We start from the raw sequence: 15,929 nt of genomic DNA, 5'->3' as shown, positions 1-15,929 counted from the left end.
TTCTATATTTTGTTAATTTTCATGAAGATTTATATTGAATTAACTTTAAAGAAATTTAAACTAATCATTGAAAAAAATTAAAAACTTTTTTGATAAATATCTTTAAAAAAAAATCATTTTTGTGAAAATAATTTTACAAAATTAAAAAGTTTCCTATCATAATATCTATATTTGATCAATTATTTTGAATTTTATTGAATCAACTATAAAGAAATTTAAACTAAACATTGAATAAATATGTAAAAAAATTGTAATTGAAAAGTTTTTTTATGGAATTTATTATATTTTATTAATTTTCTTGAGGACGTTGATCATTTTTTTAACACTGTTTGTATGCGGTTATTACGTCCTCGATTAGTACGGTTTCAAACAGTTGACGAAACTCGAGTAATCAGTATTCGAGATATTGCTACAATGTAAAACCATTTCATAAAAGTGATTATTATGAATATTATCAATTTTCTATAGAAATAGAAACGTTAGTTTCTCAAGTTGTTTCATTTACCATTTATTGTATCAAAACAGATTTTCAGAACAAAACAGATTAGAAGTAACTGCGAAATGACGCTCATGCAAGTCCTTCGAAGTTTTCACATACTATAGCCGAGATAAAATTCAATGCGAACAAAAAAATAGGAATAAAATGAGAGAGAGAGAGAAAAAAGTAGCGAACTGCGGTTCACCTCGGTAGATTAGTTAGCTCGGAACTTAACACGAAACTGCCTTTGTTCGGATATTATTTAAGTTTTTAATGTACGACGAAGTTGTAATATTCCAGTACGGCGCTAGAGGTGAGGGAGACAGTGTATGGGTGTATGTGTGTGTGAGAGAGAGAGAGGGTTGTTTCATTACGCGAAGATCAACAAAGAATTAAGCTCGTAGATCAAACAGAAAAGGCTGTAAGGTCGTAAAGCGTGTACAGAACGACGAGCCCTGTGCGTTATATACGTGTATGTATATGGATATATACATATATATTGTATTGTTTGCAAGTTATGCAAAATTTTCTTGCAGAGCAAGACTAAGCATAATTTAATATATACGCTGAATTCCACCTAACCTAGGTAAACCAGACCGATGGAAAAGCCCCTCGAGAAATAAGACAGAGCGAGAGAGTAGTTGGAAGTTGTCATTCGAAGCGCATGAATAATCATAGTCCCGAGGCTATTACCACCCCGTTAAAGATCCGAGTAGATGCAACAAAGACATTCTCTCTTTCTCCAACACCCTGAATAGAAAACACAATAAAAGAAATAATAAAGACAAAAAAAAACTCATTTATTTTTTTCTAACATTTCTCATCATAATTTCGCATTCGACTCCTTTCATCTCTCGTTCACTGCTTCTTATTTATAATCAACTTTTTATTTTTCTTCTTCATTTTAATTAGCTTAATTACTGTTTTTCTTTTTTCCTTGATTCACTAATGGTTTCCAGCGCAAACACTCCTGTTTTAACTTTCGAAACGCCACTAGTCTACAAACTTTGATAAATAACGTACCATTCAGTGAACAAACTCACGCCTATCTCATGAACTTCATTTCCCACTGTATAATATAGAAGAATTTAGACCACATTAACTGGAATTCTGTAGTTTTATATTTGTTGTTTTTCGCTCACACTACATGGTTTTAACAGCTTCCATAAAAGAAAATATTTACTATATATTTCTTTAATAGAATTGTTACAGTTTAAAATACAGTTGAATCTCCCATAACGAGTATAATTCGTTCCATAGTCTTACTCGTAACGTGAAATACTTGTTAAGCGAAACATTTTTTTCCATATACTCGTAAATTTATGTAAAATAAGATTTTCTTCTAACACGAAATGAACTTTCAGGTTCGATTTGGAAAAAAAAATATATGAATATGAATAATTTGTTTATTATTTATGATATATACCTAAATATTTTATACTTCTCGGGGATATTTTGTAACGTAATTAAAAAAAACAACAATATATTTTTTGATTTTAAAATTTTAAGAAATATGAGCAATGAAAGTGGTGAATATATAGAAAACTTTATTTATAAAACTTACACAAATATATGTAAAATTACATTATTATGAAAATGTATACTTTATTTAAAACGAACCTTGAAGACCAAAAATTCAATCAAATGTACAATATTTATTTCAAAATAACTATAATAAATATTAATATAAATACATAAAATTATCATATTAACATATTTATTTAATAAATTGCATATCAAAGGAAAACTTATTTTTTTATTAAATCAGTATATTTTATATTCAAATATCTACTAAAATATGTAAATATTAAAAAATAAAAAGAAGAGTGCATGAAATGAACTATCGGCTTTCCGTCCGGGAATATTAAATTTTTATATGTAACCAAATATATACAAAATTAAAACAAACCATGTATCGAGATACAATGCGATATTATAACGATATCGATATTGGGAAATAAAAAGGAAACCATTGTCAATGATTGGACGGCAAATTATTTTATCTGCTCTGTTTTCCTGTTGTCTTTCATTCAGTTCACGTAGAACCCATTTTCCCATCTTATGTATCTTCCCATGGCTTTCAAATGTATGGAGACGGCTTCTCGTGTCATATTTAATAGATCCGCGAGTTTTTGTGTTTGAGCATCATCCTCGTCCAGCAATGCTTGAAAATCGCTGTCTTTAAACTTTTTTGATGGTCTTCCACGTTCTTCGTATTTCACTTTTGAAGTTTTTAAACCACTCAAAAAACTATGATTTACCAAGAGCATGCTCACTGTAAGCTTCGACAAGCATTAGATGCAATTCTGCAGCCGTTTTCTTCAAATACTAACAGAAAATCAATGCTGTCCACAAATTGTAGTTTCCAGTCACAAAATTTAACATGTACAACGTTACCTATCAGTCTTTGTATGAAAATTGTAAGTTGAAAATCTTTGTATGTTAATAAGGATACCACTGACGCGGTTTGACGGTAACTAGGTACATTGACAGATAGGGCCATTTAATGCGAAATTCCGGTTTCATATTTACATACCTGGTTTATATGAAATTTTGATAATGGATAGATCTTTTGGAGGTACAGAAGTATCTATTCTGTATCTAAGCTGTTTTAAATGAGAGTTGAAATTTAGCTTCTAATCAAGGAGAATTCGAAGGTTTTTTAACTTTCGAAAAGTAAAATTGGGAGAAGAGAGGGCTGATGCGATGATAGGGAACAAAGAGTTTTGTTTTTGAAGGATTAATTTTCAGGTGCCATTTGTTAAAACATTATGGTTTATGTTTAGTATGGTTATGTTAAAGGTTATGTATAGAGGACAGAAGTGAAGAGGCATGGGAATACAATATGATATAATCAACATAGTGGAGAACATTGGTTGTGATCAAAGTTGTACTGATCGGTGTTATACATATCAACAAAAAAAGATTATATAACAGGGAAACAGATGTGACCTCTGCGGAACACCCTGAATAGGGGTAAAGGAACTGGAGAAGCAATATCGGATCTAAATTTTATGAAAATGGTTTTCAACCTCCCTGATTGATTATCTATTAAAATATAATAAAAGTTACCGTTTATTTTATTAAATTTATTCAAAATTCAATATACAAATAAAACTGAAAAATTGAACCTTTTAATTCTGTAAATAGAACAAATAGACATAATAGAACAAATAAAATAATAATTGAGAGGCGTTTGGACATTTGCAATTAAAATTTTGTTAATGATGACGATCTGATTTAGAAGTTGGATTAGTCGAACGTTGCTTGCGAATAAATGTTTGAAACAATTGATTAATTCTCTCCTTCTCTCTCTCATGCACACACACACAAATAGATTTTGGTTTCATGGGTCCAAGGGATTGGGACACGACTGGCAGTTAATTAAATTTGGCTCAAATTGTAAAGTTTAGCTTAGGCGGCTGCTAAGCGGCATACAGGGAAGCGGAGCCGCCGATGTATACACATTAAGTCAAAACAATATTGCAACTATTAATTATAACTTAATCGGCTATTGAAATTGCACTGGGTCCTGTACCCTGGACCGGGTGTTAAATGTGTTTACAACGACGTCGGACGACGTTAAATTACGTCAACCTAATAGATTTATATATTTGCAAACTTACAGTTGATGAACTTTTTCGAAAATTCAACAAAAAAACAACAATATAATGAGATATTTCAGAATAATGTGCTTAAATTTAACAAACTACTAATAAATGAGAGTTTTGTAAACTAATATAAAAAGTACGTAAAATTTACTAAATACATGAAAATTTACCTAAATATTGATATTAAATCGGCTAATAAAAAAAACTTAAATATTAATAAAAATAGTTAACGTATTAAACTTCTACAGTAGTTTCATATAATAAATACGATGTTTCTAAAATGTAGTAGATTATAATTACATTAAAGCCTTGCATAGTGCGGGTAATTGTTTTGACACTGTTTGAAACTGTAGTAAATAAGGACTTCAAAACCGCATAAATACTTGACTGAAATAAAAATAACCATTTATATATAAATAATTGTTTGTATTGTTTTATTAGAATTCATTTTAATTTTGATGAATTAAAATTTAGGTTTGTTTTGAAATTTTCGAAAACAGACTAATAATTCTAGAATATATATACTTCATACCCGTATATTTAATACATTCTAATTGAATGTAGATAAAAAACCTTTATTAAAGAAAAATTTTGCGAACTTTAATATCAAAGCGATTTTAATGTTTACTAACTTATATATTCTGGGTCATTTGCTAAATTATATTTGCTGAGTTTTAGCTGAAAACATTCGCAAAGTGAAAATAATGAGATTACAAATTTCCCGAAAACAGCACATAAAACTTCAAACATATTTTTTTTTTGATGTCGTTACTTTAAAATTTTGAGTAAAACATTGAATTAATCGAGTTAAAAATATACTTTTAACATCAACATGTAATTTTTTCTGTGCATTTTTATACTAGATATAATATTTCATGTAAAAATTATTAATTAATATATAAAACACGTTAAATTTACTGAAAAGAAGATTTTCAAATTTACTTAAATATCATTAAAATTAAAATTATATTTTTTTTTCAAAAATTAAATATAATTATAATCACATGTACAGTTTTTTTTTAATTATATTACTTTGAAATAATTTTGTCATATACTAAATGTATAAAATATAATATTCCATCTATAAATATATACAATTAAAATGAAAATAAGAAATTCTGTAAAATTTACATAATGCAAAAAATATACGTAAAATTTACTGAAAATTTATAAACATAATATTGTAATTTATTTCTTAGGCAAAAAAGTTTCTTATTAAAAGTTGATAAAATTGCTTACATGTTAGTATACTGATGCTATTGCAATGAAACAAAATGAAATACAATAAATTACGTATAGTATTGTCGGTTCTGCAAAATATTGCAGAATTTTTCAAAACAAACAAGTTTTGTCGGGATAGAATAAACACGGTAGTTGAAAAATGATCATAATAATAAGAATAATAATATGTAGGAAATGTTTGCGTTTTATGCAGCTATAAAAATGTTGAACACGGAGTGAAATGCGAGTCGAAGCTCGAGGTTTTCGAGTGAATGTTTTATTAAGTTGATGATGAACGGAAAAGCGTAGCCGAGGCCCAAACGATAAAACCGAGCTGGGCTTGAAACTAGGACCATCGGACGTTGTTCGTCCTTTTTTCTCGTCCTTTTTTCTATTTCATGCAGTATTTAATGTGGCTCGTAACTCAGAGAAAGTAAAACGAACGAAAGCCTTTTTTTTCCTTTTGATTCTTGTCGTAGCTGTTGTTTGCGCTGCTGCTAGTATTCGGTTTTGCAGAGCAAATAACGAATATGAAATGGTGAAATTTATGAATATGTTTTTGAAAGCAACGGAGGTTGTGTTGCAACGATGTGGGTTCGAGCGTTGTAGTTTCGGTTTCAGAATTTATCGGCTTAAATCACGGCTTTAATAATACACTTGTCAGTGGCACGTGTATGCTATTAAGGACCTTTCGCAGGAGAGCCTTATCAAAGGGCAATCCCCCTTAGCAGAAACGTATTTCCTTTTCCATTGGATTTATGTAATAACAAGTTGCTAATTGAAAATGGCAATCGGTGTAGGTGGAACAACACAATACATATTGATGCAAGGAGGAAGGAAGGAAGAGGAAGAAAATGGAATAAATTCGGAAACGCGCTTAATTGGCTTATGATAATTAAATTTCAGGATTCTCGGCCGTTTGATACGTGCGTAAATACATAAGTATGTACACCCACAACCGCAAATGGAAGAGGGGATGAAGAGCAGATCAGACCGGTTTCTGCAATAAATTAGGAGCAGCCGCAGGCAGCACAGCCCGGGCATTAGAACGTGCCGTGTGTTTGTCTTCCTGGATGGCCAAGGTTTTGAGGGTTGTCTTCATGTATATACTGTATACATATACCTTTGAGTTTATATGGTCGTGTGTGGGTATGCGCGCTTCCATCGTTTCTGCTAATTTTAATTAATGGCATGTAACGAACGCGGCCGCCCCGGATTTAGTTAACCGGATAATACCAGCCACTATTACATATACATCGAGAAGGAGAGAGAAAGAAACAAAGAGAGTATTAGTATGAGAGAGAGAATAGTAAAGATCTGGCCCGCATAAAGTTCTGCGGAAACTCGATAAATCCAATTACCAGCGAAACCATTTCAATTGGCGCCGCTATAACATTATTACGTGGAATGGAGAAAGCGTGAATGAAAAGAAGGAGCTAACGGACAAGAATTCGTTACATTTTCACTATGTTCTTTGGATTCCCATAGTTCCAGAATTGATCAAAGCAAATGCAATACATACGTCCTGTTATATGTATATTAAATTCAAAATTAGTTTATATGGAGAAAATGTTTCACTGTATGAGTAAAAATTGATTAAATATTTACATTATAATATAAAACTGAAAATCTGCAATCAAAATCAAATTTAATGTTCTATTAATAATAACTTTATATAAAGAAGAAATCAAAAATATATAATTATGGAATTAATGAAATTTGAAGCAATGCTTTTTTTTTAATAAACTGATAACATAATTAATTATTGCATATTTAATATTATTATAAAGAATGGCAATAACTTAAGAAAAAGTATATAAAAAAAAAGTTTTATTAAAGTTCACTATTTTAATGATATTAAATTTAACAAATATTTGATTAAATCAAAATACTTTTTTTGTATATTCCCAATTATATGTTACGCTAAAAAAATCAAATTAAGCGTTTTTTATGATTTAAATTATATAATTTGTACTCGAGAAATGTTCACAGATTTACAACTATTACTTTATTTCCAGTTTCCATTTTTCATACAATTTTTTTTCCGGAAACACTTTATTTTCTTTATGATCTAACTTTCTTGCGTTTACTTAGTTTCCATAGTTCATTCGCATTACGCCAATTTGTAAACTTGCCTGTTTCTCATCATAATTCTTTATTTCATATACACATTTTTCATACAGGTTTAAGTTTCAATTATATTTAAATTCATTATTACTCTACTAATCAAAATAATCAAATTTAAGGTAACTAACTCAAACTTTATTATACTTATTTATATAATATTCGCTATATTTTGTTACATAATGATGTGAGTTCATAAAAATAGACATACATTTTACCTGAAATAAACATGAGTTGCCACTCTAATTATAGTGAGCAGGAAATTGAATAGATTCGTTGGGGGGTCAGCATCCCTCAAGATGATGTCACGTCAGAAATGGATGGGACCCGGAAGCGAGGGTAAACTTAAGTTGTGCAGTGTTTAGTAGCTACTTGTGTTCCCTAATACATCCTGACCTCGAGACATTACGTTACTACAACCCCAACTCCTGCCTCTGTGCCACCACCGCCCATTTTCGGATGGTAGAAGTTTTGCGGCTGGATGGGCGGATTACAAATTTGAGTGTGCGACGATTGCAGGCAGCACTTCGTTCCGATATATAATAGCGCTCTATTAATCATCCCTAATTTGGGTCCCACGATAACAAGTTAAACTATTTACCACCCTTTCTCCACTCTCTCTCTCTCTCTCTCTTTCTCTCACACTCTTCAAACCATCCTTAAAACACATACCACACTCACACCATAAATAGTCGACAAAACTATTGCAATTATTTACGTCTTATACAATCCGGACCCCGCAAATTATGACAAATTGAATTCATTACTCCACCTAATCTCGTTCCAGGGCAAAACACGTGTTTAGAGCGTTCATTCTGTGTAGGTGTGGGGACAAGCATTCGTCTGAGAAGAGGGTACAACCACAAATCTTCGTCGCCTCCAGAGTTTTGTTTCTTGTCACAAAACACTGAACTTCCCCGCATCATTTACAACCATACTCGCATTCACATTTTTTTTATTTACGTCGATCAAGATCCAAAAATCTCAGAAAAAAACAAATCAATTAAACTAATATATTTTTTTTATAAGGATTTATTTTATTTTAATAATTAATTGTGTATAATTTTAAAACACAATAATATATTATAATCAATATTAATAAACTTTATTGACATAAGTAATTAGGATTTTATAATTGCAATATTAGTATTATTAACCAAATATAAAAACATATTATCCATACAAATTAAAAAAAAAACACAATTATTTCATTCAAAAAATGTCGTTTTTGTCTAGAATTCTTCATAATATAATATAACATTTACCTTGATATTGGTCAAGAGATATTCGATTTTAATGAGATTTCATCTTATAATGTATCTTATATCTCAGAGATAGCGACACTTTTTGCAGCAAGAGCCATAGTTATCTACAAGAAAATATTAAGAGCCACGCCTAAAGTTTTTGGTATAAAAATTTATTTTTTTTAAGGATAATCAAATTGTTATTAAGTTCGTTATTTGAAAATATTTGTCAAATTTTTCAATTAATTTTTGGAGATGAAAAACATATTGTGTTGATTTCTTTGCATAGATAAATTTAGGTGATTTAGAATGGAGAAGTTGTCTGTCTAAGAAAGTTTTGTAATTAATTTTTTGTCGTCGAAATTAATGGCCAAATTTAGAAATATTGCATGACAATGTGTCGCTCAGATGCGTAATGCAATGAACAAAAATTTCTTTATCAGTAATTGAAATATTTCTTGAAAAATAAGCAAATGAATGTATATTTGCTATAGTGTAGACATTTTTTTTGTAAAGGAAACTTTACATAGGGATCACGGGTGAAGTCGTGGTACTATGGGATTCTTGCCGCACTAAAACCTCAGCTCTTCTTCGTCAGCATATAGGACCTGTATCACTGTACTACTCTGTGATGCTGATTGTCTTTGCCTGTTTGGAACTTCCCTTGTATCATGTTAGTGCTAGCCTCCACTGCAACTGTCCTAGTCTTTATCTTTACTCAGTAACACCTCTGATTCATTCAGCATTTTGCTGACGAAATTTTCCGGCTCTAACAGAACTTCCAGTTCTGCCTCTGTCTCGTGTTTTCTTTAAAGCCATCTGCAGCACCTAAAAAGCGGGTGCTATCGTCCTCCTCACAAAACCAGCACCTTTCGTCTTCCTTTTTTGCAATAAAGTGCAGGTACTTGCCAAAGCATCCATCTGGCTAAATGAGCACAAGCTCACATGTACGCCACCCCTTAAAAAAATAACTCTATGTATGTATCTACTCTTAATAAATACTTTTAAACTTCAACTTCAACTTCAAAGCATCCATGATCAGACAGCGCCTGGCTTAGGTGAAATGTTGTTTTTCCGTGCTTTCTGCTTATCCAAGGCGCTATTTGTGGGATTAGACGTCGAGTCCAGATTCCTTTCTTCAAACTGTGCCATTTATCTTGCTATTTTGCAGCAGTCTGGCTCTAGCAACCGCATTCGTCGCGCCCCTCTGCCTCTCACCTCTCTCCAAAACAAAAAGCTCAATAGGTGGCACACCAGTTATCACCTGAACTGAGTTTCGGGAGATTGTCTTGTACGCACTGTATATCCCAATTGCTCCTCTCCGTTGGACCGTTTCTAGCGCTTTCCTATAGCTTAGCACTGTCATTGCTTGTTCCCATATAGGAGCAGCTTACAGCATAATATACTGTGCCACTACTCCTAGCAATCTTCTCTTGCTAGACTTTGTTCCACCCATGTAGTGCATCAACCTGCTTACAGCTATAGTTATTTCTGCTGCTCGGATGGCTACTGCCCTGATGTGCTGGGCGTAGGTCAAGTTGCTGTCAATGGAGACGGCCAGGTATTTAATGACTTTCTTTGGTATTATTTCTATGCCTGACATAGTAAACTTTTATTGACCTTATTTTCCTCCTTCCTATCAGTAGTAGCCTCTCTATGAAATCCAGTTCTGGTGTCTAACGTTGCCTTTTCAGTGAGTTCCTTTTCTGATTTTGCTACCACCACTACTGCCAGGTCATTCGCATATCCAATGACCGTTATGTCTGCAGGTTGATTGATCTTTAACACTCTGTCGTAAGAAAAGTTCTATAGGTGGGGCCTAGCAATGATCCCTGCGAAACTCTGCTATTTATTAGCATTTCTTCTTCGCCTTGGGAGCTTAGAACCTTTATAGAGCGCTCGTTGAGGTAGCTTCTTATAATACTTTCGAGGTAGTGGAAAATTCCTCGTTTGTTTACCTCATCCATGATGGTCTTCCATGCGACTGTATTATACGCGTTATTATAAAGATATAAAAACATAATAAAATCTAACAAGGTTTTCGCGTCCTCCATTTAAGAATCTTTGATACATTTCTTTTTAAGTCGTATAATTTTATTCATAATTTATTCATCAATGTGAACATTGAGTAAACTTAAGATCGCAGTTAATATTAAATCTTTCTCGGTGGATAATTACCAATATGATGATTTGATTTTTGAATTTGTTGGTTGGATTTCGTCTTGAAGGTTAACTTCAGTAGTATATTGATGCTCTGAAATTCCACTATTTTCTTTGACTGTGAATCTGATACTATCCTTAACTCTGTCATTGTTCATCGACTTGGCTGAAGGTCCATACATCATTCATTTGACTGTCCATCTGTGATGAACGATGGTCATATTGCTGCAAGCACCGAGAGGGCTCACAAAGAGCCTGGCTTGACCAGGATTCAAACCGTCGTCGGTTCCATTGTGGGTAGGGCGACTAAGCATTTGGCTATTAGTAGCCCTGTCTGATACATATATTGAGCCACTCTTAACAAAACTCTTTAAGAGCCGCATGCGGCTCCTCGTAAGCCACATTTTGATCACTAATAACTAATGATTTCACTGTATTTATTATTTAGTTTAATACGAAAATATAAGTAATTTTATATTCATATTGTAATGAATATTTTCAGTTTTGCTTTTGTTGGTTCTATTAATATTATTAATTAACAGCTAATAAATCCATTCATTTGTAATCTCGGTACATAATTGGTGATGACTCTATATTCGTTTCCTTGTTTTTTGTTTTGGAATCGCGGGAGGACTATTCTTGAAGGTCTTAACCGGTGGGCATAAAATATTTAAGATCGGTTTTGTGGCGCTCCGACGCGCTTCCGTTGAATTTGTTTAAAGTGGATCTGTTACGGGTTTACGTGTAGCACAGTAAAGTTTTTCGAATTTTTCAATTTGAGATGTTGGCCTAAATCTATATCTATATATACATATATATGTGTGTGTATGTACGGAACCATACCTATTCCCGCACATGCGACCCGAGGGAAAACAAATAATGGATCAAACGTGAAATATAGCCCGGACGACAAAGCCGTATTATATATATTTTCCACCTTCACGGCCTACCTTTTTTATTTCGTTCATCCCTCGTGTTTCGCTTGTTTTTCCTTTTCCCTGCTCCTCGATTGTTAGGTGTGATTTGCTGTTGCGCAACTGTCATAGTTGGCTTACGTGTTTCCCTTGTTACATGCAAGATAGTTTTGGAGGACCGTCACATAAATCGGTTGACAGCGACATCTATCTCTCTCTCGTTCTCTCATACACATGCACCCACTCTCACTCAGTTTCTATCCATCTCCGACATTGTCTTCTGCATCTGTGTGGGGGTGCCGGGGTACAGAGGGAGAAGGGTTTGAGAGTGATGTGTTTCGAGTTTGAGAATGGTGTGGTTCGCATGGCGTTGAGGAGAATTCCAGTCTTATCCGGAAACCACAAGATCCACACAATCGAGACTATTGTTAAGCTCCTTACACGCTCCGCTACTTCCGCACCACGGATCCGGCGTGCTATGACAACAATTAATTCGCGTGTTCAGATATAACCCATTCAAAGGGCGTATAAAAGAGTATATAAAGCGTACGTAATGTTGACTGCAACATTGTGCTCTCAGTCACAATGCACTTACCGCATCCACCACGAAAATACCACTCGAGGATTCCCATGCACATTTTAATTCCTTGCACATATCAATAAAACTATTAAACAAATAATATAAACATTCATAAAATTCGTATTATTTACAATTTGCAGTTATTTTATGATAATGATGCATCCGCAATCCACCTAATATGAGATATGCAGTTTATTAAGCATATTTTTTTTGTATTTAGCAATATTTGGTAATTATTTTTTAACAATTTGAATGAAAATATTAAAGAGTAAATATTAAAATTTTATTCAATTAATTCATCAAATATGTTTCTTTTAAAATTTGTAATTATTTTATACTAATGCTGCATTCTTAATATACCTTATATGAGACATATAGTTTGTCAGCCATATGAAAATATATTAGATATTCTGATATTATAATAAAAATATTTTGTATTTATTTTTATTTTGCGTAATTAAAAATAATCAATCCGGACTAATCGAAACCGGACTATTTGAGATATTGCTGTAGAAAAAATATTTACTTATTATCTATGCAACTATATTGAACAAACTATTTCAAAGTTTATTAGATAAAAGGATTTCACTGTATACTTTAACTGCGAGAATTAACGATTCGAGCGAAACGAGTTTAGTTTTGATGTTTTACGGTAACAACGTCCTAAAGCATTGTGTCTTCAAAAATATGTACATAGATTATTAAATTTAATCACAATTTTAAAAAAATATAATCTAATTTAAAAAAATATATAAATTTTTATTTTTTTAATTTGAAATATAACTTAATTCACTTTTTATTTATTAATGTATTAAACTATTTCAGCATTTATTAATACTTTAAGTCATATCAACATTTTATGATTTAAATCAAAATATATAAGTGCCATAAAATTTACTAACTTTTGTATGTTTAAATAATCAATGTAAATTCTAGTTTACATAGATTTTTATAGAATATCCTAACTTTAAATGTTAGGAGATTTTCAAATCTCTTCTTTTATATTTTTTTTTACTTACAAATTATATTAAATTTATATATTCGATATATAATATATTGATCATATTTTATTATCACACTTCTTGAATTTTTGTTTATTAATTCTTTTCTATACTAATATATTTATTAAAATGTTTATCTTAAGTATCATTGCATTTCTTTTCCTATCCATATACATACCAATAGGATGAAAGATATAAAGAAATATTTTATTTTTTTGTAGATATGTTATAAATATTGTTTAACTCATATGTTTTGTATTTGTTTCAGATTGTATTGGAGGATGTGAATTCAAATGTCCTTGTAACAGAATGCCGAGGAGATTCAGAGTTCTTTTGGCTGTGATTGTGTGCTGTGTGGCATCTTTGGTGAGCAGCTGCCCCGAATCCTGCGTATGCAAATGGAAGAACGGCAAGCAAACGGTGGAATGCTCGGACCGTGGTCTTCTGGTGGTACCGGAAGGTATGGACACCGGCACCCAGGTCTTAGAATTCGCAGGAAACAATCTACGCCATCTTCCGGATGAGAAATTCTCGAAGATGGAGTTAATCAATCTCCAAAGGATATACCTGTCAAGATGTCAGATCACAACGATAGATGAGCACACTTTCAAAGGGTTGACTAATTTGGTGGAATTGGATTTGTCTGAGAACGGATTAGAAATAGTTCCTTCCGCTGCTTTTTCCGATTGTCTGTCATTAATGAGGTTGAGTTTAAGCGCGAATCCTATTAGGATTTTAAAGCGAGATGGCTTCAATAAACTCAGGTATTTGAGCACTTTGGAGATGAGCCGATGCGAGTTGGAGGAGGTTGAAGATGGAGCTTTCGATGGTTTGAAGAGTTTGGAGTGGTTGAGGCTCGATGGAAACAAGTTGAAGACGATTCCGGACGGATTCCCGGTGGGTGTAAAAGGTGTCGAGCTGCAAGGGAATCCTTGGGAATGCGATTGTCATCTGCTGGAGTTCCGAGGTTGGCTGGAGTCTTTCAGCGTTCCGCATTCGGTACAGCCCGTTTGCAGCGGTCCGTCGAAGCTGGCGCTTCGTCCTTTAAAATCGATACCACCGAAGGAGCTCGCCTGTCTACCCGACGTCTCCCCGACTACGTTCTATCTGGAGATCGGTGAAGGAAAGAACGTATCCCTTCTGTGTCAAATTAATGCCGTTCCGGAGGCGCACGTCTCGTGGCGCTTCCACGACCAAATTCTTCAGAACGACTCGATGGTCAGCCCCGGTACAAGACTTATTTACTACGTCGAGGAAGGCGGAGAGGATAAAAAAAGCGAGCTGTTCATTTATAATACGAATCGCGAGGATAACGGGACGTTCATTTGCAGCGCCGAAAACGCGGCTGGAATCGTACAATCCAATTACACGATACGCATCGTCCTCAAAGAAGAACCGGATTATGAAGTTGTCGTTTTACCATTCGAGTTTATCCTCATAATACTCTCGGCCACGGGAATATCCTTCTTGATCATCTGCGTAGCCCTAATCCTCTCGATAGTTAAATGTCAAGCTGCAAAACGGAAGGCCAAGGAGAGCAGCAACCTGATCATCAGCAACTCCACCAAAGACAGCTTCTTCCAAGACAGCGTTGACGAATACTCGGACATCTCCAAAGAGAGCAGCAACGTAACGCTAATGGACAGGCAGCAAGCTCTGATATACAGTAACGAGATGAACCCTTCGGTTATGATCCCAATAAACAATCCTCCACTCTTGAGCTGTTATCAATTGGAGCAGAACCCTGACCTCATCAACGATACAGGAAGAAGACGCGAAGGAGGAGACGGGCAAGATGAAACAGAATGCGACTTCCTCGAAAAGGGATGTAACTATCGACTCACCGCCGACGTTCACCTGAATCCTGTCGGACTTTTGAACACGTCCGCCCCCCTTTTCCCATCCTGCTACCGCACCCTACCCTACGCCAGGGCCTCCCCAAATTCAGCGCCCTCGCAGAGCAGAGATGCCGAGCTTCTGGCTTACGGGCATTTCACCCCTTCCGTTAGGCACACAGCGGATGGTTATCCTGCAAGACACGAAGAGTTTGAGACGCCCTTCTGTGTAGGCTCGCCACAGCTCAAATGCAAAGATGTTAAGTCAGTTGGAGCACAAACCCAAACTGATCTTTCGCCTGATTCCATCGAGGCCACGGATCAACAGTAAATGTAATCATTATTAAAAGTGTAGTGTGATATAAATTATAATCAATTAAAAAAATAACCGTGTACATATTAAGTGATAACTCATTTCTTTACGAAATTGTTTACTTTTGTATATACTTATTTCAAAAATAATACATCTATCTATATTACTGTATGAACAACATTTTATTTAACATATCCCTTACATATAATTTAGTAATTATAAAAAAATAATCCTATCAATTATTTCAAACCAATTACAAAATAATGTTCATTTATTAGGACAGAAAGAATTATGGTCAGTTGACTTTTTTTGATAATTGTTCTTTATAAAATTTGATTGGGGTTAATTTTGGGGTTATAGACCTAAATATTTCTCTTTATTTATCAAATTTTAAAAATATATTTATTATTCATTATTCAATATTCAATACAGAATACTGTTATGTAGA

General features: G+C 33.4%; 1 protein-coding gene across 1 annotated transcript in view; it reads left to right on the top strand.

The window, feature by feature from the left end:
- The window catches only part of LOC108557427 (leucine-rich repeat-containing protein 24-like), a 51,453-nt gene extending 35,898 nt beyond the window's left edge, over positions 1-15,555 (top strand). The window contains exon 2 of the mRNA XM_017913934.1: positions 13,602-15,555. Coding sequence (XP_017769423.1) covers positions 13,643-15,499 — 1,857 coding nt within the window. The 5' untranslated portion in view covers positions 13,602-13,642 and the 3' untranslated portion in view covers positions 15,500-15,555. The remainder of the gene's footprint in view (positions 1-13,601) is intronic.
- The last annotated feature ends 374 nt before the right edge of the window (positions 15,556-15,929 follow it).

Source organism: Nicrophorus vespilloides, unplaced genomic scaffold (assembly GCF_001412225.1).
Source record: "Nicrophorus vespilloides isolate i.1.1-1 unplaced genomic scaffold, Nicve_v1.0, whole genome shotgun sequence".
Classification (NCBI taxonomy): Eukaryota; Metazoa; Arthropoda; class Insecta; order Coleoptera; family Silphidae; genus Nicrophorus; species Nicrophorus vespilloides.
This window is presented reverse-complemented; position numbering and strand designations above follow the sequence as displayed.